The sequence below is a fragment of the Lepidochelys olivacea genome, assembly GCF_965140295.1.
Source record: "Lepidochelys olivacea isolate rLepOli2 genome assembly, chromosome: 1".
NCBI classification, from domain to species: Eukaryota; Metazoa; Chordata; order Testudines; family Cheloniidae; genus Lepidochelys; species Lepidochelys olivacea.
Genome location: NC_140411.1, coordinates 244,045,748 through 244,069,376, shown reverse-complemented (window position 1 = coordinate 244,069,376; position 23,629 = coordinate 244,045,748). Strand labels below are relative to the sequence as shown.

Here is a 23,629-nt window from a genome sequence, read left to right as displayed (position 1 = left end):
GCTCCCCCTCTTGCTGTCCTCTCCCTGCTTTGCCCCTTGGCTCCCCTCCCAGCCCCACTGCTCCTCCATAACCCCCCTGGTGGGACATGTCCCACTCCCAGCACTGTGCAGAGAACCAGCCCCTGGTCAGAGCACTCAGCACACCAACAGCCTGCCTGTCAGGCTCCTTCCTTCCCCCACTGCCTCTGGCTCGGCCGGTGCCCAGGGAAAGCCCAAGACCTTTTGGCCTGGGGCAGTGGCCAGGGGGAGCCGAGCCCTGCATGTTGCAAAGCCCCGCACAGCGCTGGCATGGGGAAGCCTCTCTGCCCCTCAACTAAGCTCTGGAGTGGGAGGGGGGAAGTGATTTCCAGCCTGTTCACGCCCCAAACCTGCAGGCTCCGCAGCAGCCCCCAGGGCAGGGGCTTACAACCCTCTTCACCCGCCTCTCCCCCATCCCGCCCTGGGTCCTGCTCCCAGGGAGCGTGGCACTGCACCATCCTTTAGGCACCCTCCTCTGCTGAGCCACCTCTCTGACCAGGTTCACTGAAGCAGTCAGGTTCCCCGGGCCCTGGTGCATAGTACATCCTTATGGCTTAACCGCTTCCTGCCCGCACTGTAGCTGGGGGACAGGAGGTGGCTGGGTTATAGGGGTGGCCAGCCTGGAGGTGTTAGCTGCCTTTCAACACTATGTGGGCAGGAAGGGACAAGCTGCTTCCAGCCACATGGGAGGGGGGCGGGGGAAGAAGAGAAGAGCTCTGCAAAGACACAGACCAGGTCTTGCCTTCCCCTCCTCCTCCTCCTCCTCTTTCTCCCCTGCAGCTGGAAGCAGCTCGTGTCCCTTCCCTCCTGCACAGTGCTGAAAGGCTGCTGCTGGCCACATTCTGATTTGAACCCTATCAGAAATCTGGGAAGGAGGGGCAAGTGACCCTCCGTGCCCCGCACCCACGTGTTGCCTTGGGAAGACATGGTGCCAGGTACCAGGAGACGTGGGTCCATCCCAGCCAGGCATGGAGGGTGGAGAGCGCTGGACAGGGAGAGGAGAGTCAGTCGGTCACCTCACCCTGTATGAGAGAGGTGTACGGGAGTGTGTGGGTCACTTCTCCCCGTGCATGTGTGTGTGGTAGGTATAGGGTTGGGTGTGTGTGTCACCCCTCTCCATGTGAACCATAAAGCCTTACAGATAAGAAGGTAAATAAAAATTATTCAGCTACACAGTATTGCTTCTTAACAGGGGCTCAGTCAACTTGATGTTAATTTGAACATTTGTATGACTGATTGCCACTGAAGTCCCTTGAATACAAGTAATTTTACCAGGTGTCCCATATTCAATACAGGCAAATATGGTCACCCTATTGGTGGGAACCATTCGGGCAAGAGCTACAAGCCATTAGCTGCCTCTCAGGCTTGAGATCCCACTCTAATTTAAAGCTGTGATCCCTGGTTCGGATTTGATTTGCAAACCCAGTCATTTGTCTGGACTCCTAGTCACATGACTCTCATCCAGGAATAAAAGTTAGAAATCAATTTCTTAAAATGGCCACCACCACATAGCAGTGGCCATTTTGAGGATCTCCCTCCCTACTGCCTCTCTTTCCTTCCACCACTCTTGCCAGCACTGGTCCCTCTTCTGATCTCTCCCACTGCCTGAATAGCTCTTGGCAGCCAGGTCCTTTCCCACATACACGCTACACCCTCCTTTCCACTGTCTGACTCCTCTCCCATAGTACTTATCACAATCCAGGTTGGGATTTGCTATCTGCTGGAAACCGACTGCTGCTACCAGCTATCTGATGAATCCCATAAATGTGGTCTCACGACATTCTAACTTTAGAGATGGAGCAAGGACATTCCTTTTCCTGAGGGATCCTGTCACACAGCCCACGCGTCCCATGGGACAACATTATGCACAAAGGGGCCATGTGTGTATGTGTAGGGCTGACCACCGCCTTTCTTTCCACAACAGCGCTGATGATTTCTAAGACCCTTTGACGGCAGAAGCCGTTGACCCTTCCAAAGGTGGGTGGTAGTGGACCCTCATCCTTCATTACCTGATTCCCTTGCTCTCCAGGCCTCAGTAACGTCTCCTGGTAGGGTAGAGACCAGTCTTCTGCACACCAAAGCCAGTGATGAAGATGTTGAGAATGACGGTGATGAAGATCAGAGCCGTGGCAGCATTATTGAGCACATTCAGGCGCTGCTGCTTTGACACGTCGTTCAGGTTCAGCCGAGCTGAGACACAGCACAAAACCCAGGGAGAATTGAAAACTGGCTCAAAGCCTTATGGTGTAAAATAACCATGTCCTGGTCAGACTGCTGAACACATGTGAGGTAGTGACAGCAAGTTGGCCCAGGGATTGGAGCTGGGAGGATGATTTTATTAACTCTACAGGGTTTGTGAGTGGCGGGGAAGAGGGCAGAACAGTGCAGGTTAACCAAGAGGGGCCTAGTTTTCTGAAGTGCACCCTCAGCTCCCGATGAAGTCAATCTGACAATCAGGCCCTACGTAAATAACAAGCTGTCTATAGTCCAGGCTCGTGCTCCATTTTCATTCCTCACCGCGCTCAGCAGGAGCCCACACCAGGGCTGAGAATGACAGGCCTTTGTTTATAAGCTGAAGGGAGGCTCCAGGCCGGATGGGGTCTGTGGAGACTTTTGCCAAGTAAGACTATGTCTACGCTAGAAACACTACAGCAGCATAGCTTTCGCTGTGCTGCTGCAGCACTGTAGAGTAGACTCTTATTACCGTGACGGAAGGGCGGGGTCTCCTGTTGCTGTGGTAAGTCTGCAATTTTTTCACACCCCTGAATGACCTAGCTGGGTCAACCTAACTTTCAAGCATAGCCCAGCCCAGAGGTGCAAAGGAAGGGCCTCAGGCAGACTTCTGCCAACAGCCTATTACATTTAGGGAGGGTGGGGAGGACAAGGCTCTTGGCATCATGGGAGGAGGCAATGGGAGGCTTTTAGACACATGATAGAGGCACTGGTGTGCTAGTCAAGGAGGGTCAGGAAAGGTTTCGGCAAGTGGTGGGGGCACTGGATGAGGTGGCAGTGGGAGGGGAAAGGTGCTTAGGGAGAGCTGGCTCCTGGAGCTCCTCCTTCAAAGTGTGTGGGTGGAGAAGGGGGCCAGAGCAGGTGTGGGAGGCCCTGGGGATGTGTGTGCTGACAGAGCAGGCACCCTGTCGTGAGGCAGAGTGCCCTCCCTCTGAGCCTGAGGGGGAGGAACTGCCCCATGCTCCTGGTGGGCAAAGCCAAGACAGCCCTGCCCCCTGTGCTGGAAGCAGGGCGGGACAAGCCGAGCCCTTCAGCTCAGTTGCTGTACCTTGCTGCTGAACTCTGGACCAGGGACCGAGCTGTGCAGTACCCTGCCCCCGGAGGAGAGGAGAGGAGATGCTGGGATTGCCATCCACCAATTACCCGGAGGAGCCTGAGGACCCGTGGGCTACGGAGCCATGCCAAGGATGGGTGGTAGGAAGTAGCCCAGGGGAACCAGACATTAGTCCGCTTGTGTTGCTGGGAAATGAGTCAGTGTGTTCTGGTGACTTCCCCGCTGGCGGGATCACCTGACACTGTTAGGGCCCTGGGCTGGGACCTGGTGGAGCAGTGTGGGCCTGGGTATTCCTACCCCCTGCTGCCAAACCCACCCCTGGGGAGGTGGCCTACTTACCTTAGGCTGGCAGGCCTGTGCCCTGTTTGTGGCCTGTGCCCTGTTTGTGGGGAGATGCAGAAACAATTGCCCATCCCTAATACAGGGGTGCAGTGATGGGAAAGCAGAGGAGTGAAGGAGTGGTAAAGCTCGGGGCTAAGCTGGAGGAGGAAGAAATGCATTTGCTGGTAGATTCTCTAATTTGAAGGAAAAATAATGCTGGTCTTTGCACCAGCCACCCCATTCCTCTTTCCATGACCCTGATTGCTGCTGGCAGTGGAGGCAAACAGAAGCTCAGAAGATATCTTACCAATGATGATAAGAAGAATTCCAATCACCACCTGGAAGAAGAGAGAGATACTGATGAGCGATATCAGGGTGGCATAATACTGGAATGAAACCCCCTGCTCCAGCACCGCTTTGAGTTGTGTGACATTGGCCATGAACAGCGCCACATCCAGCATGCTTTCTGCCACACTCTTCTTAGTCGCATAGTGGTTGATGTTGATTGGATTGTCCCTCCTTGAGCCAGGATTCCCCACCTGGGTAGAAGGGAAAGTAACATCAGTAAGATTCCTAAGCAGACTGGCCAATCCATTCTGGCTTGAGTATTAGTGTTATACCAACAAAATAAAAACCAGCAGGATCTTATTAAAGGGGAAAAGGCAAAATACCACATTTATTGTGAATACAGAAAGAATCATAGTAAGCAGGTTAGTTATAGCTATAACATTCCAGTCAATCTCATATTTATTCACACATTCATTCATACACACACACACAGAGGTTCTGCAAGGTTGTTATCATAGTTACCAGCCTTAGAGTTGCTCATGCCAAGCCACTGGCCAGGTGGCCTGGACATGAGGAGGGAGCAGGGCCTCATCAGATGCACATCTGATGCTCCTGGAAGTTGGTTTGCAGAATCAGACCCCAAAGTTCACACTTTCTAGAGTCCATTTTTATAGGAATTTCTTCCTATGCCAGTCTATGGGAATTGCTTCATCATGCTGTTGCTGAATCAATCAGCAGATGGCAGATTCCTGACGGCTCCGTGCTGCCAGATGTTATCTTGTTCTTTGGTTCTCCCATTCTTGAGGCTGTTGGGTGAATTCCAGTCTGCCCTCCGGGGGTCCTCTGGTTATTTCCACTTGACGCCTTCTTCAGCCGATGGACACTGCATTCTTAGGCTGGCACCTCCCTGATCATTCAGTTATTATTCACACCAAGCATCCATCCGCATACATCCTCTATTTCTATTTTAATCACAATTGTTAACAAAGCGAGATGAATACAACAAAAGGGCGGGGAGTCTCTGGGTGCTGTTTCTGTTGTTACAGAGTATTGCTTTGAGTCTCTCTCTGTGCCAGTAGTTGTTGTTACAAAGAATTGCTCTGAGAACAGACTCTGTCTTAGAATGTACTAATGCAATTAGCAGCTTGCAAGTTTCACACATAGAGGGAGAGAAACAGTACCAAAGACCAAGAGACCTCTTAACCAGTAATACCCTGGAATTCAAACCATGGGGAATCAAACTCATTTGTGACTTTAATACAGAACTTCTTTAATGTGATCCAACATTAGCCCCACCATGGGGGTAAATCTAGAAAGCTTTCAGAAGGCACATTCCATGAACGTGAAAGGCAGAAAATTTAAAACTGTTAAAATTTAAAACTTCATACACACACACACACAACTGGCCTGTGGATCTCATTGCCACAAGATAATTGTGGAGACCATGAATTTAGCAAGATTAGAAAAAAAAATTGGACATTTGTATGATTAATAAGAATAGCCAGTGTTAATCATATGGATTAACAAAACCCAGGAGTTATGAAAGAAGGGATAGTTAACCCTTATTCTCCAAGGCACAAAGCAACCTTACGTTCATGGGGGATTAGGGAGCAATATTCTCCATTGACAAGATACTCCAGGTCTGCCTACAGCAGGGTTCTTACACATCTCTGAAGCATTTGGTGCTGGCTGCAGTCAGAGACAGGATACCAGACTCAATGGACTATGGGTCTGATCCAGTCTGGCAATTCCTATGTTCCTACTCTTGAAACAATTACACTCCACTCATCTGAACTGTCAGCTGTTTTAAAACACAGACAGGCAAGGTCTGTAGATGTATGTCAGCCTCTGCAGGGAGCAGCAGAGGCATGGAGTGATGCGTACACTTGTACATATACCAGATACTAGCCAAGCTCAGTCAGAGAAGTTGGGACTTGCAGTCTGTGAGCTGCAGCTTTGTAGTGGACATGAAGGCAGCTGTGGGATGGTGCATTTTAGGGCTTTCTGGGCCACGTTCAGCCTGCAGATTGCACCTTTGGCTACCCCTGACTTAACAAAGTACAGAGGAGAAGAGCCAGCTACTGTTACACCCAGTCAGCTCCTTCCTCTCCCTTGCCTTTGTCAGCCATCCTGACTGAATTCTGAGTTCTGCAGCTTGTTTAGACTCATTGCCCTGACCCACCTGGGCACTGGCCCAGGAGAGTGTGAGAGAAAAGCAGCAGGGAGAAAGAGATGATGATCTTTAATTAAATATTCACTGGCAGCATGGTGACATGGTAGCAAATCTCAAGTGAAGGAGAGAGCCAAGATCTTGAAGGATCGGATTATATCAGCAGAACACCATAGCAAAGTAAAGGAAAGATATAACTAGTTTAAATCTGTAGCATGCTGGGCTGCAGTTCTGGAAAACACAGGCTGTTTCTCACCCATATCCACCAGAGCCTTTAGAAAGCAGGAAAATCAGCCCCTTCATGATTTTCTGACTATGTGGCCTTACTGAACTCCCACCCTATCTGAGCTTTTCCTCATAGACTCTCCCATTAGCTGGCCCTTTAAGTCTATGGGAGAGAACCAGCTGCAGCCTGAAGGTGATAATTTTAGCTCCATGTGCTGTAGACTGTTGATCCCTCTCTCCTGGCAGGAGAGTACTCTTGTGACACAATAAGATATGTCTGTATCAGATTATGATCTCTTTTTGTGGAGATGTTGACTACTAAGCTAACCTTGTCTGGGGGCAACCTGTCGTACTGTGTTTCAGCCAGCAGCCCAGCTCAGGAGAGTTGTTTTAACACCTCATTGAAGAACTGCACTAAGAGCCATCACACAGCAAGCTAGGGCCACTGATTTTGTTTGTCTCTCAATTATTGACCCACTCCCATGAAGCAATGTTTTTTCTACATGAGCCCACATGGGGTGGGGACACAAACCTGACTGCTGGATCTGTAACTACACCATCTGTCCACATGGCTCAGAGACAGAAGCTTTATTTAAGAGCAGGGTTCTTCTGCTCTGTGCAGGACAGAGGGGGGCCGACCATTGCCACGTTTAAGTACTGGCAGGAGACAGAGGGCAGGAGGGCCCCGTGCATGCTGAAAAACTGCTGACCCTTGGACTCAAAAGAAGGGGTGAGCTCCGACTAGTGGAGGGTGCATCTGAGGACTTTTGTTACGTCTAATGTTCTGTAACTCTCAAGTGCTTTAGGATTAAAGACTGTGGTTAAGAAATTCCTTTGCTAAGCCTGTGTTCCTTGCTTTCCTGCCACTTTGTTTCAGGAGGGGTTATTCTAGAAGCCCAGAGTGCCCACAGCCAGGTGGAGCTCAGAAGATACACTGCTTTCAAGGTCTAAAGCAGCTCGACAGTGGCGTCCCATGTCCCAAGGAAAGGCGTCTGACAAGCAGTCGGAGCCTGGGAGGATGCCCTGGAGTCCCAGAGCTAAAAACAGTGACTAGACTCTACCTGCATGTAGTTGAGCTGGAATTATGTGGGACCCAGCGAGTGGGTCCACTCACAACAGGTTGGTGGCCATGCAGTGGGGTACTGAGGCAGAGTAAAGCAAGTCTATTTTGTTCCATTTATATGGTTTTCTCCTGTGGTTTTTCTCCCATTCTCAAGGAGGCAGCACATCATCCCAGTGGGATAACACTAGGCAGTGATAGCTTCTTTGTGGAATGAGTTAAGGATGTGAGAACAATGAAACTAAGCAAACAAGACAGTGCTTCTATCAAACAAGTGACTGGCACAAGTAGTCTTAACCATCTGTTCCCAGTCACTTACCCAGACACAAATAAAGCAAACTGGTGAGAGTTAAAGTTGGTTAAAGGAATCAAATACATACAGCAATTGCAAAGTCCATGACACTGCTATCCTTAGTGTAAAACTCTCTGTGATCTTGGACAAATTCCCTTTATTTTCCCTTACTTGTAAGTATGACCCAATGATATTATTTATTAAAGGGACAGACTTCAGTTGCTTGCGTCCAATGTTTAGGTTTCGTGTTTAAGAAAAGGAAAAAAAAAGGTTTTACAAAACCTCAGTCCTTCATTTAAAACAAATGCATTTTAAATGTAGGTTTGATTGACTTTTTTTTTTATTGATGGTGTTAGAAATGAGAGCAGGGAAATGAGGGTGGGTGAGTTTAAATTATGATTTTTTTGAGTTGAGAGTGTACTGTAGCAAACTATGAAGTCACAGTGAGAGCATATTCTCAATATGGCCACGAGAGTGCACCAAACCGCCTCTGCCTACCACTGTACTGTGCTGTACTGACATAGGCCAACTCCACTGCAAGAAAGGCTAGTAGAAAAATGTCTGTTTACACTGTTTTCAAAGGAAATTGGGGTTTTGATTGAACAAAATTTTTTTGTAAAAATTATCTGCTTTTCATGAAGACTATTTTTTTTGTCAAAATACTTTGGCCAAAGACTTCCTGGTTTTCAACCAAAATCTTGAAAATGTACATAGAAAATTTCAGCAGAAGCAAAAGTTTTCTTTGTTGGAAATTTCCAGGAGAAGGAACACTTTTTTCAGACCAGCTCTTATTGCAAGTCTTCTTTTTATTACACTTGTGAGGAGAGACTAAAAGATACACTGGGACAGCATGAGACAGAAAAAGAAGGATGTGAATGATAATCCTCTTCACGAGAGTTTGCCGGCAGAGAGAGTGTCTAGGGAGACACTGTATTATTGACCATCAGTTCCAAAGGAGTTGCTGTGGAATGCCAAATAAACCACACAGGGAGAGAGAGAGAGAGAGAGAGAGAGAGAGGTACTGCACACACAGGGAAAGAAGCAGAGATGTACATTTCACTCATAGATCCTGGCAGATAAACGTCTGAATGCAGATGAACACACATCAGCAAACATATGAAAACATGCATAGAGAACACCACACACACAAATATTTGGCACTTCCGTAGCATTTTCCTGCTGACAAAAGTATTTTGTAAACACTTATTGACCAAGCTAAAAAAAATATAATAACCTTGAAACCTGTGAAAGTATCCTTATCTCCATTTTGCAAAGATGAAGAAATTGATGCAGAGATTAAAGGCCACATTTTCAAATACCCCCTCTATTTTTAGGTGCCCTATTTTAGACACTTATGGCCTGATTTTCAGAGATGCTTAGCACCTACAGCTCCAGACCACTTCATCTGGAGTTGGGGGTGTACGGTTCAGTAATTCTGAATATTGCCTCCAAAGTGAGTCACGTTTGGGCACGGAAAATAAGAAGCCACTTTAAAAAATGTTGGCCTGAATAACATGCCTAAATACACACAGGATCAGTGATAGTGTTGGGAACAAAATCTGGATACACCTGATTTCCCCTCCTCTACTCTAGCCAGTAAACTATGCTTCCCACCATCCCTTTTCTAACCACTAAACCATTTTCCTCTCTGAGACGGGATAGTCTGGTCTCCTTAAGGGTAGTGTGGCATACTGGTCAGACCACCCTGTCCCTTGGTGTGGCCCTTTAAGATTTTGAGGGGTCTGATATATAAAAGGACCTAGGAGATATCAAATAGACAAGATAGAGGTAATATCTTTATTGGATCAACTTCTGCTGGTGGATGAGACAAACTTTCGAGCTACACAGAGCTCTTGTTCAGGTACAGAAAAATGGTAAAAGACAAAAATTGTTATTTGTAGAGAGGAAGCTGTCCTGGGAACAAATAGTGTTTGGAAGGAAATCCCCCATTACTGTTTCTTTAAGAGCTGGGGACCAGAAGCCTTGCAGAAGTGAGCTGGGTAAGGTTCCCTTCTCTCTCAGCCAGTTGGGATGAGCTTTGGGAAGGGGCACTGCATATATGCTGTCTCTTCCCTTGTAACAGGATGAAGTCTGCCTGGTAAACCTTCTGAGACTGAGGACTAATTGGAAAAGAGAGGCCAGCTGAAGGAGAAGCTAGCCCCTCAGTATGCCAACATTTTTATGGATGACTTAGAACAATGCTTCCTTAGCTCTCGTCCCTTACACCCCTACTCTACTTGTGCTACATTGATGACATCTTCATCATCTGGACCCATGGGAAGGAAGCCTTTGAGGAATTCCACCAAGATTTCAACGATTTCCACCCTACCATCAACCTCAGCCTGGACCAGTCCACACAAGAGGTTCACTTCCTAGACACTATAGTGCTAATAAGTGATGGTCACATAAACACCACCCCATACTGGAAACCTACTGACCACTGTACTTACCTACATGCCTCCAGCTTTCATCCAGATCACATCACACGACCCATTGTCTACAGCCAAGCTCTAAGATACAACCGCATTTGCTCCGATCCCTCAGACAGAGGCAAACACCTACAGAATCTCTATCAAGCATTCTTACAACTACAATACCCACCTGCTGAAGTGAAGAAACAGATTGACAGAGCCAGAAGGGTACCGAGAAGTCACCTACTACAAGACAGGCCCAACAAATAAAGTAAAAGAACGCCACTAGCCATCATCTATAGCCCCCAACAAAAACCTCTCCAACGCATCATCGAGGATCTACAGCCTATCCTGAAGGCCGATCCCTTGCTCTCACAGACTTTGGGAGACAGGCCAAGCAACCTGTCGCTTACAGACAGCCTCCCAACCTGAAGCGCCAGCAACTACACACCACACAACAAAAACACCAACCCAGGAACCAAACCCTGCTACAAATCCCGGTGCCAATTCTGTCCACATATCTATTCAAGGGACACAATCATAGGACCTAACCACATCAGCCACACCATCAAGGGCTTGTTCACCAGTACATCTATCTATGTGATATAAGCCATCATGTGTCAGCAATGTCCCTCTGCCATGTACATTGGCAAAACCCGACAGTCTCTACACAAAAGAATAAATGGACACAAATCTGACATCAGGAATCGTAACATTCAAAAACCAGTAGGAGAACACTTCAGTCTCTCTGGTCACTCAATAACAGACCTAAAAGTGGCAATTCTTCAACAAAAAAACTTCAAAAACAGACTCCAGTGTGAAGCTGCAGACCTGGAATTAATTAGCAAACTGGATACCATCCGATTAGGCCTGCATAGAGACTGGAAGTGGTTGGGTCATTACAAAACCGAACCTTTATTTCCCCAATACTAATTTCTCCATGCTGTTGTTACTCACACCTTCTTGTCAACTGTCTGTAAAGGGCCAATCTCTTACCACTTCAAAAGTTATTTTTCCTCCTTTGGTATCCTGCTGTTAATTGATTTATCTTGTTAGACTGACCTCACACTTGGTAAAGCAACCCCCATCCTTTCATGTATTTATGTCTGCTCATGTTTTTTCACTCTACGCATCTGATGAAGTGGGTTCTAGCCCACGAAAGGTTATGCCCAAATAAATTTGTTAGTCTCTAAGGTGCCACAAGGACTCCTCGTTGTTTTTGCTGATAGAGATTAACACGGCTACCGCTCTGAAACCAGTGATTAAAATGTAGATTATAAATCCCTTTAGGTAGGGATTGTGCCTATTTCTGGGTTTTGAACAGCACAAACATATTGGCAGTGTTTAGCAGGTCTTCAGGGCCCATTCCCTCCTTTTTCCTCTCTGCTGAGGCTTCTAGCAAGGAAGGTTTCCATTTTAATCTTCTGTTCCTGGATATCTTCAATATAGTAAGAGGTAATCAGATGAGCTATTGGGCAGACTCTCAGCTGGTATAAATCATGGAGGCTCCATCGATTTCAACCGGCTGGCACACTGGCTGAGAATCTGACCCATTTTTTATATTACAGCAGTGCTTAGGAACCCCAATCAAGGAGGAGGGCCTATTGTGCTAGGTGCAATACAGAGAGGAAGAGGACATTCCCTGCCCCAGAGAATGTAGTGGTTGGTTTTTGTAATATGACCACCTGTTCTTCTCACTAGGGGTCTGATCCAAAGTCCATTAAGTCAATGGAAACACTCCCATTGACTTCAGCAGGCATTGGATTAGGCCCAGGAACCAGGACAGAGATACCTTTCTGGTATGTAAAACCCCTGGGGGGCCTTAATCATGAACCCCTCTCAGAGAGTTCATATATCCCGGTGATGACGAGGTGCAGCCCTCCTGGAGTTAGGGCAGCCTAAATGTGAAGGAGCGGTCTTCGTAACCAGATGCTGAAAAAAGAACTCTGAAGCCAGAAAGGAACTTTCCAGCAAGCTGACAGCAGCCTGAGGGGCTAGAGCCAGCTCCTCTTCTGGAATGGGCGGTCAGGGCAAGCGGCCTGCTGAGATGCCTATTTTTCTACTAAACCCTGTTCAGTTTCTCACACTCAGACCCCTTTATCTTCTTCACCTGTTACATCCTGTCTGACCCTTAGACTGTAAACTCTCTGGGGCAGGGAATGTCCTCTTCCTCTCTGTATTGCACCTAGCACAATAGGCCCTCCTCCTTGATTGGGGTTCCTAAGCACTGCTGTAATATAAAAAATGGGTCAGATTCTCAGCCAGTGTGCCAGCCGGTTGAAATCGATGGAGCCTCCATGATTTATACCAGCTGAGAGTCTGCCCAATAGCTCATCTGATTACTTCTTACTATATTGAAGATATCCAGGAACAGAAGATTAAAATGGAAACCTAACACCACACAAAGACAAGGAATTTAGCCTTTAAAATCTCCAGGGTAATGTCTGGAAAGGAATATTTAAGCACAGGCTGTCTCCTGGCTGTGGCTTGCAGAAGGGACCTCTGACTAGTTGGAACTCAGAAGAGCAGCCTGGGTGAGTAATGAAGTAACATAGCTGCACGTAGACTCTCACTCCTCCTCTTGCCCTTGCCCTCCGGCTGACACTGCAACAAGATTCCACTTCCCAGCTGTCTGGCTGGGTGCTCGCAGCTTGCAGAGACCTGCTTGTTGGCTCAAATGTGTGCTCTGCCTCTCTCCAACTCCTCTTATCTTTTTGTCTCAGTATCTGGCTTGCCCCATTGGCTTCCCTTTCTCTCCTCTCTCCCTTGATCTTGCATCGCCTTCCCTTGCTTGCTTCCTCACTTAGTACTTCCCCCTTTTCTCTTTCACCTCTCCTTCCACTGAGTTCTGCCTTTCTCTTGTGCAGATCCATCCCCCTTTTTTCCCCTGCCTCCTGTCCATAGGTGCTCCTCCTTTCTTCCTCACACATAATGGCACTCTGCACTGCTGTGCTAGGATGTTCTCAGGTCCATTCAAATCTCAACTGCCATTATGTCTTTCTGTGCTATAGAGCAACATAAATAATGTATCACTCAAATAACTGTCCTATCAAATAAATAAATAAATATCTATATATCCATCTTCCTAGTTAAGTGTATTTACGATACTGAATTGAAGATGTCCAGGAATCAACTGGCAGGAAGCAGGATTGAGCTGCAATTAGAAGAAAGATAACTTTCCTTCCTAGGCTGTCAAGATGCCTTGAGGGGGGGTGCTGGTGGGGAGCCTATTTCCATAATTCAGAGAAATTAATGAACTTGAAATCCAAGAATAGCATGGCTCCAGCAATCACTACTTGCTGATGGGGGGCGGGGTGGGGGGCGGTTGTTGAACAGAAGTAGTTGGGTGGAGGAGGAACCCCTTTTAATATGCGGAACACTGGAGTGCACTGAAAAGGATTAGCTGGAACAACTATTAACAAAGCCAGGATGTACAGGCTAGATACTCCAGTAACTCCTATTTAACACCCGAGGTAGATTTATCCTAGCGCTTGAAAGAGCAAGTAGAAACTAAAACCAGCCATCCAGCTTTGCATGAGAAATTTAAAAGTAGGTTAGCAGAGAAAATGAGCCTATACAACAATGAAAAGCAGCCGGGAGGCACAACAATAACGATTGCATCGTGCTTACGAAGCTAAAAATGTAAAGATGAATAAATCCCCTGGCCTGAATAGCTTATGCTCTGAAATATTCAGAAAAGGTGGGCCTGGGCTGCATAGATTGAAGACAAATCCAAAAGCAAAGTGTGTTCAAGCCCATCGTTTTAGTTACACCCACTAACTAGTGTCTATCTATCTGAAGCTTGGTTCCTGCTGCTCGGGGTCAGGTCTATTTCTGATATTGAGAGAACACGGAGCTTCTCGTGGCTACTTCATTAGTTTGCTAAGGTATATTGAGAAAACATGGACAACATGGTGGACAGGGTACTGGGCTTCAAGTCAGGAGGTCTGGGTTTATTCTTGTCTCTGTCACTTACTTGCTGTGTGGCAATTGTACTGCTCTGTGCCTTGGTTTCCCAACTTGTAAAATGAAATTAATGAGAATGACTCACCTTTATGAAGCCCTGTGAAATATATGGCTAAGAAGTGCTATATAAGTGCCAAGTATTATTTCTATGTGCTCATAAATGGACCAAATAATCTCTGACTTAAGCCCATTGAAGTCAGGAAAGTTACACAGGTGATTGATTTAGTCTTATGACTAAAGAGATCTTTGGATCTAAAAGGCCAGATCTACTCAATTCAATGGAGCTAGATCAACTTACACCAGCTGAGGAGCTGGCCCCGTGTCATTTAAAAGCAAAAAACAGGTGCTGTTGCCCATCTAGACTTTAATAAACCCTTGAACAATATGCAAATGGTTGGTGTGGGGGTGGGGTTGTTTTGGGCTTTTTGTTAGATATTGAATAAAGATAACAAGCTGGTTAAATGGGCAGGTAATTATAATTATCAATGAGTGGTAGTGTAGGGAAGCCCACGGTGGGCTACTTCTTTTCAGTGTGGTATTTAATAACACTTGTGCCTGCAGAGTGGCATTAAAAAATGGAAATGTCGTTAGCTTGAGCAGCAGACTGGATTGTTTTTGGAAAGAGATTTAAACATATTAGGGGAGTGGTCTAGCAAATGGCTACCACATTTTTATGTGAGAAAATACACAGTGCTGCACAGCAATGGCTTTTCAACTAAGTTAGTATTAAAGACTTCCATTAAACCAGCCTGCTTGAGAGGCTGTCTCTGTTTCTAGATGTTTTGCTGTGGCAATAGTTATTGAAACTGTCTTGTCAAGACTGGAACTGCTGATCTCTCCATAATGTAGTCTGGAAAGGACAAGAAACACCATGCTTAGCAGGAGGCACATTTCTCCACTGTGTCCATGTGAGCACCTCCAGGTGCCCCAGAGTATACCTGAAACATCCTTCCGAGCAAGGCTTAAGACTTTGCTTGGTTTTGTCCTTATGTTGCTGAGTTTGTGTTGCCTTTTGTGGGGTCAACTTATTGCATGTATGGGTACGTTCTGTTTATTATCTGAGCTAGGGTATTCCACCTAGTCTGGGATTTATTTTGGCAAGCTGCCAATTTATTATATTTTTAGTGGTGTGTGGCATTTTTTGTTTTTGTTTGTTTTCTGAGTGGAAGGTTGGCCTTGTGGGTTAAGGCATTGGACTGAGACTTGAAAAATCAGGGATAAATTGTGGACTATCATCGCATTCCTGCAAGTCATTGGGCAAGTCACTTAAACTCTTCACCTCAGCCCTTCATCTGTAAAAGGGGATAATACTACTTTTGTTTATCTTGTCCATCTATATCAAGAGATTTTCAGGGCAGGGAATGTCTCCTACTTTATGTATGTACAGCAGCTTGCAGAGTAGGGGTCTGGTCTCAGTGGTAGCCTTAGATAATAAGGTGCAGATGAGATTGGAGGAATAGGGTTCTAAAAGTTTAACTTTCCTGTTAATAAGGATTACTACTTTACTCACACACAGCACTCATCATCCAAGGAGCTCAAAGCCTTTCCCATGTGACCATTATCCCCTCTTCTGTAGATGAGGAAACAAAGGAGCAGAGAGGTACAGTGATAGATTGTGGCAATTGGAAGTAGAACCGAGGCCTCCTGCCTCCCAGTCCTTGGCTATCAGCGCTGTTACTTCCCTGGGAGAAAGCAACTTGCCCAGCAATAAGAGGTGACATGGCCCCCATCAATGAAAAGTAAGTACGATTTTTATTTTCTCATTAATATAGCTGAGTGTAGCTAATGCACAAAGTAGGAGATCAAACCTTTATTAGCTACACTTGGGGCATTGATACTTCAAGGTCTGTCCCTAAGCTTTTTCACTGAGCAGAGATTCATTCATTTAAATTCCATTTCTTTTTTTGTGTGCCAGTGGACCAAGCAATTGTTTGGAAGCACATTGTTTAGGTGCTGCAAAGCAGGTCAGTCGATGACAAGGTTGTATCAAATACAGTATTTGAAACCAAATATGGGAAGGTATTATTCCATTGTGCAAGGCTTTGGTGAGATTTACTTTCAGTTACGGGTATCTTGGGTGTAATCAATGGGAGATTTGCAATTGAGGTCAGTGGGTGCAGGATTAGCCCTCAGGTTGGTCACATTCTGGACAAACTGTGAGGGGGTGACTGAGGTTGGAACTCAGGTGGCACAGGTAGGTGGCGAGGAGGGCCAGGGCTGGGCAGGGTTGAGGTGGTCATTGTTATCTTTACTCATATAATGCCTAGAGAAAACCACTGAGATTGGGACCCCATTGTGCTAGACCAGTGGTTTTCAACCTTTTTTTCCCCCTCTCATTTGCAGACCCCTAACAAAAGTAAAATGGAGTGCAGACCCCTTTTAAAATCTTACACATAGTCTGTGGACCCCCAGGGTCTGCAGACCACAGGTTGAATACCACTGTGCTAGACCTGTACAATCACCCTGTCAGAGAGAGTCCCTGGCTTGAAGAGCTCTGAGTCTAAATACACAAGACCAACAAAGGCAGGGAGAGAGGATTATATTCCCAATCCTTAGATGGGGATCTGAGGCACAGACTTGCCTGAGGTCACATGGGAAGTGTCAATGGTAGAGCTCAGAGCTGAAGCCAGAATCTGAACAAGCTTTCTCTGAAACATACAGCTTTGCCTCACTTCCTTTAATCATCATCCTGAGTTCTAGTCCAGTTCCTTCAGCCCTTTCTCTCCAGCTTTGCCTTCTTTTCTCTGCATGCTTAATCCTCCATGACACAGGCTTTTCTGGGCAGAGATATTGTGCTAGGGATGAGATATCACCATTGAAATGCAGAGGTTTGCCCTGGAATTCAGCTGTTCAGAGAACTTACATTTCTGAACCAACTGGAAAATCCAGGTAGGGCCATCCCCCTTCTCTGAACTCTCACCCTGAATTGCAAAGCAAGATTGCTGATGCAGGGTTACCATGATACACTCATGCTGTTTCCTAGATTAGACTGCTCAAGCAGCAGGCATCTGTCATAACCAGGATGTGGACGGTCAGCCCTAGTGGTCAGAGCAGGAGTTAGGTACTGGGAGGTCAGAGTCCAGGGTAGGCCAAACAGGTGTCAGGCAGGGTCAGAAGTCAGATTCTAGGGTCTCCCATGACCAGGGTCTGGAACAGAGACAGGCAGGAAGTCTGTGTTGCCTCTCTGACAGCTCCCCTTCATGGCTTCCCTGTATAGATAGTGGTATCAGCCAATCAGGGAGGTGTCTGAGGCCACCACTCTGATCCTACTGGGTGGTATTTCCTGTAGAGCCCAGCTACACAGGATGCTCCCTTGGGAGCCCAGCCTAACCTTCTTTTGGCAAGGCGGAGGCATCGGTGGCCCTGAACCCCCATGGTTCCAGCCCTATAGGTTCTAACAATCTATCAGGAGGTCAGCCCTGGAGAACAGGGTGGCGAGAGAAAGGATTTTTCATGTTGAAATATTTTCCTTCCCATCCAGACAGAGAACCTACATAAGAGCAGCCGGGGCCTTGGATCAAAGTTCTGCAGCTGGTCTAGCTTAGCTCTCCTTCCCGGGGAGTGAACACTTCCATCCACATAGAGCGATTACATCCAAGCAGGTCCTTACTATTCCACAAGAGGGCAGCAGGGCACAGAAACCTAGCAACACAATCCACCCGTTCACATCATGAGCCCTTCACTAGTCACCAATGACAGGATATTTCACTGCAGTTTCTTAACTTCTATCCATCCGCTTGTACATGGGGAAAACTTGAGCTCAGCACAACTGAATATCAGGCTTCTTCTATGTGGGTGTTAAACTTCAGGCATCTACGTCGGAAATATTTGATTCCAGTGTTCAGTGGTCACCTGTGAATACTTATATTGTAAGTTGGGATTGTACACTTCTTTATGATGAATAGTGAAGGCCAGGAAAGTGGTTTTTAAGGTGGGGGAGAGGGTATGGGGAAGGGTGTTCTGCTTGTTTTTCCTTAGCATTAGAAATGTCAAGTTTGGTCTTCTCTGGTTTTGCTGGTGGATTTCTTGTGTGGGTTGCAGAGTAGCTTGTGTTTAGAATATGGCACACACAGAAAGCACATCTCCTTCCAGTCTCCACCCCACCCCAATGACAATAGGAAAGCCAACTGTAGAAAACAGAGGGAACTAATATGAGACTCTAGAAAGGAACATTGATGATAAAGTATAGTTTACATTATGAATTGAAGTGGTGTATGCATCAGAATGGAAATGGCTACTGGACAAGAATGTCTTATTTCTGAAAAATTATACAAGATTAAGACTTATACAGGCAAAGCACACCAGGTGATTTAGCCATACAACTCCTATTGAAATAATGGAAGTTGCATGGCTAAATCACTTAGCCAGCTTTGAATATCTTAACCTAAATTCAGACATCTTAAATTGTAACCCATCATTGTAGTTCTGACCATTATTGACTGTGCAATAGCTAGAATAGTGGGCAAAATGCCAGTACAAGTGAGTTGTAGGCTCAGATGATCTAATATTGCATTGATAAACAACATTTGTGTTCTTTTAGTCAAAATTAGATGAAGAAATTAAATTTAGACTGGCCAAGAGTTAACCAAATCACTGAAACATAGAGGAAGTGGGTACTTATGTTCAAATCAATGATGGTTAAGGGACATGGGACTAAATTGTTTTTCAAGGAAAGCCAGTTAAGATTTCTGCAAACCAGGCCAGTGCCTTACTCACTGAGTGGTGCTGGGAATCAGCAACTAAAGGTACTAGCTAGAAAAGGAAGGAATAGCTTCTGCTTTTTGTTCCTGGTTAGTGGGCTTCATCTTTTGTGTATGTACCTACAACAGGGTGGAATGAAAATTTTGTGAGGAACATTTGGTGACAATCATAACACATTCTAGAAGAGGGCATTTATCCCTGTCTTGAGGTTGGTCCATGTGAGGTTTGTGTATTGTTTCCAGCTTAGTCTTTTTCTCAAGTGGTAGAAGCTCCCAGGTACAAACTTCACTATCAGATCAAGCAGGTTCAGTTAAAACATTTGATCCTTTATGGATCTAGGCTTGGCAAGCTGGTCAAATAATGTCTACACACTAGTGAGCCAGCCACATATTTGACCACAGTCAAATATTCCAGCAAGAATGCCTTGATGTAGGGAGTGGCCTACCTTTTTGATTACATCATGGAATGGTTGTTAAATAAGATAATATCATTCTGAGGTGTATTAACAGACATGTCATATGTAAGACCTGGGAGGTAATTGTCCCACGATTTGGCACTGGTGAGGCCTCTGCTGGAGTACTGTGTCCAGTTTTGGGTACCACACTTTAAGCAAAATGTGGACAAACTGGAGAGAGTCCAGAGGAGAGCAACAAAAATGATAAAAGGTGTAGGAAACCTGATCTATGAGGAAAGGCTTTTTAAAAACAAAACACACACTAGGTATGTTTAGTCTTGAGAGAAGACTGAAGGGGAACCTTAAACCAGCCCTTCACATATTTGATAACCATCCTCTTTATAACAATCTTCAATTATTTTCCACGTTGACTGAAGATAACCTGCAGTAAGGGAGATTTAGGTTAGGTATGTGACAGGGTCGGGCTAGATGGTTATAGGAGAGTAATAGAAGGCAGATATATTAGCCCCAGGCTAAGTAGGTCCCTTTTCCCTGGGTAAGGTAACGGGGAAGGTTCCAGAACAATCAGAAACCTTCTGGAGACAATTAAGACAGGCTGATGAGAACACCTGCAGCCAATCAAGAAGCTGCTAGAATCAATTAAGGACGGCTAATCAGGGCACCTGGGTTTTAAAAAGGAGCTCACTTCAGTTTGTGGTGTGCATGTGAGGAGCTGGGAGCAAGAGGCACTAGGAGCTGAGAGTGAGAACGCGAACTGTTGGAGGATTGAGGTGTACAAGCATTATCAGACACCAGGAGGAAGGTCCTATGGTGAGGATAAAGAAGGTATTGGGAGGAGGCCATGGGGAAGTAGCCCAGGGAGTTGTAGCTGTCGCACAGCTGTTCCAGGAGGCACTCTAGACAGCTGCATTCCACAGGGCCCTGGGCTGGAACCCAGAGTAGAGGGCAGGCCCGGGTTCCCCCCAAATCCTCCCAACTCCTGGTCAGACACAGGAGGACTCAACCTGGACTGTGAATTCAGAAAAGCGGCCAAGCTGAGGGCTGCCGTGATGTTCCAAGGCAAGCAAATCCGCCAATAAGTGCAAAACCTACCAAGGTAGAGCAGGAACTTTGTCACAGGTATTAGGAAAAACTTTCTAACTACAAGGATAGTTAAGCACTGGAATAGTTTTTCAGGGGAGGATGGAGGTTTCCATCGTTGGAGTTTTTTAAGAACAAGTTACACAAACACCTGTCAGGGATGGTCTAGGTTTACTTGGTCCTGCCTCACCATGGGGGGGGGATGGATTAGATGACCTCTTGAGGTCCCTTCCAGATCTACATTTCTATAATTCTTTTTATTTTACTTTTTTTAGAACTTAGCTTCATTGTTTTGTATTTGAGTGTATTTGAGTTAAAATAACTCAGTTAAGTAACCTGTCTCTTATAATTAGGCATAAATATCTATCTAAGGTTAAACCTGTTAGAGTCCATAGTCTTATGTTGGTTTTTCATTTTTTGTTGATGTTCTTATAAATTAGTCCTTTAAAATATTTGACTTGTTAATTGACTTGTTAATTGACCAATTATTTTGAACTGGTCAATGCCCAATCCTACATAGATAAATATTCCTAAAAATCAAAATTTGTTTCAATGTTTATGGGGAGAGGGGGGTCACCAAATTAGATTTGACACCAGCTAACCAGCAGGTGGTGCTAGGTAGTAAATCTAAACAATACACTTATGAATGCATTTGAAAGGATTATATTGAAACATAATCAGTTACCCTGTGCTGTGGCTAATGTACCAGCAGTTTCTCAGTGCATTATGGATTTAGATAGAATGACTAAAAGGGGTCGTATGTTATCTGGATAATATCCTAGTTCTGGGAGAAACCACAAGTGCACTTGTATAATTTGGAAGCTGCATTGAGCAGTCTACGTGATTATGGGGTGAATCTATGGTTGAAGAGTTCAGAAGGAAAATGTTAGTTTTTATTTCAACATATGTTATGTCCCTTATTTAGGATTCAGAATTGATGCTGTTGGGTTTTAAACAGTTGAAAATATAACATCTCTGAGCTAACACCGTGTGAACTTTCCTGATATCAGTGATCTATGAAAACAATTATGATGAGAATAAAATGAAACCTAGAATCCTGGAGTAAATTGTAACTAGAATATTAAACCTTGGTGGTAATTCCAGGAAGGCCAAAGCATTCTAATGATGTAATAATTCCAGTTTTGTTTCATTGGATGAAGGTACCACTCAGTAATTGTCCTGCTGGGAGAGTTCTCCATTTTGATCATGTAGGTTAAATTGGAGCTTCATAAATTTGTGGTGATTTTTCTAAGTGCTTTGTGGCTTTTTATACTATCCTTCTAAACACCACATTGTCCCTGATTTCTCCCTTCTTCCCCTGACTCCTTCCAAACACCATCCTGGTAAAGACTTCCCCTTTTGTCTTCAAGCTAAGACCTCTGACCCTCATAGGCTTGTCTGATCTCTACCTGACAAACCTCATGGGCTACACTTCTTGCTTCCAAACCTAGTCCCTGTCAGTTTAGGGCTATATTGTCCCTAGTCACAGCTTGGGTGTACAGGAGCCTTTTCCCTTCTCACAACCACATCTGAAAGGTCCATAATAGTAGCTTCCTGCTGGAGCCCCCAGGAGTGCAAATCACTCCAAAATGGGGGAAATGTGGGGGTCATGGCTGTGCCATCCCCTCTGCAGTGGTGCATCAGATAAGAAGGCAGCACTAGGAGCTGGGGGAGGGATTGTGCCTCAGGCATAGTCTCTCCCACCAGTGCAGTTCTATTTAGAGTAATATTAATTATCAGATTTTTGTAGTGTCTTAGGACCCAACTCAGCCTTGACCTAAACATCACTCAACTTGATGATGATAAGGGTAGGAGCAATGGCAGCATTTCATCCCACTGTCTCAGTTTTGGAAGCTATTCATCCTGCCCTGAATGTTCCAATCAAATTATTCAAAGGCAAATCTACTCCTGACCGGAGTCTGATGGAAGAAGGAACACACAGCATTTGCCAGTAACCCAGAACATACTTTATGGAGCTTGTGGATGGGAGAGCAAGGGAAGGGAATAGGCTGTCAAAGAGGCTCATTAGAGTCTCAGAAAAATGGGACTGTCTAGGTTTTGGTATTTTTAGTATGGCAGGTGCTCTGTGGAAACCTGAAGAGAAAGGAGTTAATTAATCCAGCATCCTGACTGACATTAGCAGGCTATTGAACACACTCACATGGCTAAAATCCAGTCCATTACAGCACTGTACAAACATCAGGCATGTGTTGAGAGGAAGGTACATATTGACTTCCTAGCTGGACTTTGCAGAGGCCTCTCTCTGATCGTTCCAGCAGGGTGTGTAAGAGAGCCATGCCTGTCATGCCACCCATCCTGAAATTCGTGGGACAGTGGTAAACAAGACCCATGAGAAATGGAGCTAACAGTGTAGAGTCCTTGGTGCAAGGAACAGTAGTTGATTTATCCATAGTACTTATTTTTAATTTTGTAATAGACAAATTGTTAATCTCCTCTCAACCACAAACTGTTCTCTTTAGCAATACAGCAGAGGGTTAAACTGGAGCTTGTGTACAACTGTCAATTACCTAGTCCTTTGGAAAGAGGCTGAGATTGGAAATGTGCAGTGAGATTCACACTGCTGGTGTATCTGAAGTTCAAAGGGAGACACTTTGCATCAGGCTAGCCCAGGCAGTATTTAAGCAAATTTGTTTTGAACGATGAGTCAGTTCCCGCAACACTAAATCAAAGACCCTGTTGGACACTGACCAGACTCAGTGCCTGACCATACTCCCACTGAAAGCTGGGGAAAAGTTCCATTGACTTCAGAGGGAGAACAGGATCAGGCATTTAATGGACAGTAGTGGTGAGCCCCTGCACACCCTGCTGACTTCAGTGGGATTTGTGAATACTGGTGCTTGTGTGATTCATAACATATTTGTGTAAATGGAAACATCTTCTAACAAAACATACACATTTTAATTATTTACTAGATGCTCTTGTGCCTTATGACATATGAGGCAACCCAGTCTTTCCACCTTTACCTATCTGAGGCCATATTTCTTGCTCTGTTATAACCTGTTCCCATGACAGCTGCATCTTTCTTAATGGTTTTCTTATGTCATCAATTGTCCTTCTTTCTGTCTTCCCACCAGAGCTTTTCACCTTCCCAGTCCAGAGCTAGGAATATAATTTTTTGACATCCATGCAACATGTCCAAACCACTTCAGCCTTCTTTCTCCTTTTCTCTTCTGTCTTTACGGTTTGCTGTCCAGTCCTTTTGTAACACATCAGCATCGGGTACTTTATCCCACCAGCAAATACAAAGTGTTCTTAACTTAATGCATCCCATCAGAGATGCTTGTAAACTGTTGTGGGTTACTAGCATTTGCCAAGTTTCAAAAGAATATAACAATGTGGGGTATCACAATAGCATTGTATAAATTTCTTGGTTCT

The 23,629-nt window shown here is 45.4% G+C and overlaps 1 protein-coding gene across 1 annotated transcript in view; it reads right to left on the bottom strand.

Annotated features, from left to right (window-relative positions):
- The window catches only part of NINJ2 (ninjurin 2), a 72,039-nt gene that overhangs the window by 1,906 nt on the left and 46,504 nt on the right, over window positions 1-23,629 (bottom strand). Inside the window, exons 2-3 of the mRNA XM_084618044.1 lie at window positions 3,933-4,164; window positions 2,028-2,208 (exon numbers count right to left, since the gene is read on the bottom strand). Coding sequence (XP_084474170.1) covers window positions 2,051-2,208; window positions 3,933-4,164 — 390 coding nt within the window. The 3' untranslated portion in view covers window positions 2,028-2,050. The remainder of the gene's footprint in view (window positions 1-2,027; window positions 2,209-3,932; window positions 4,165-23,629) is intronic.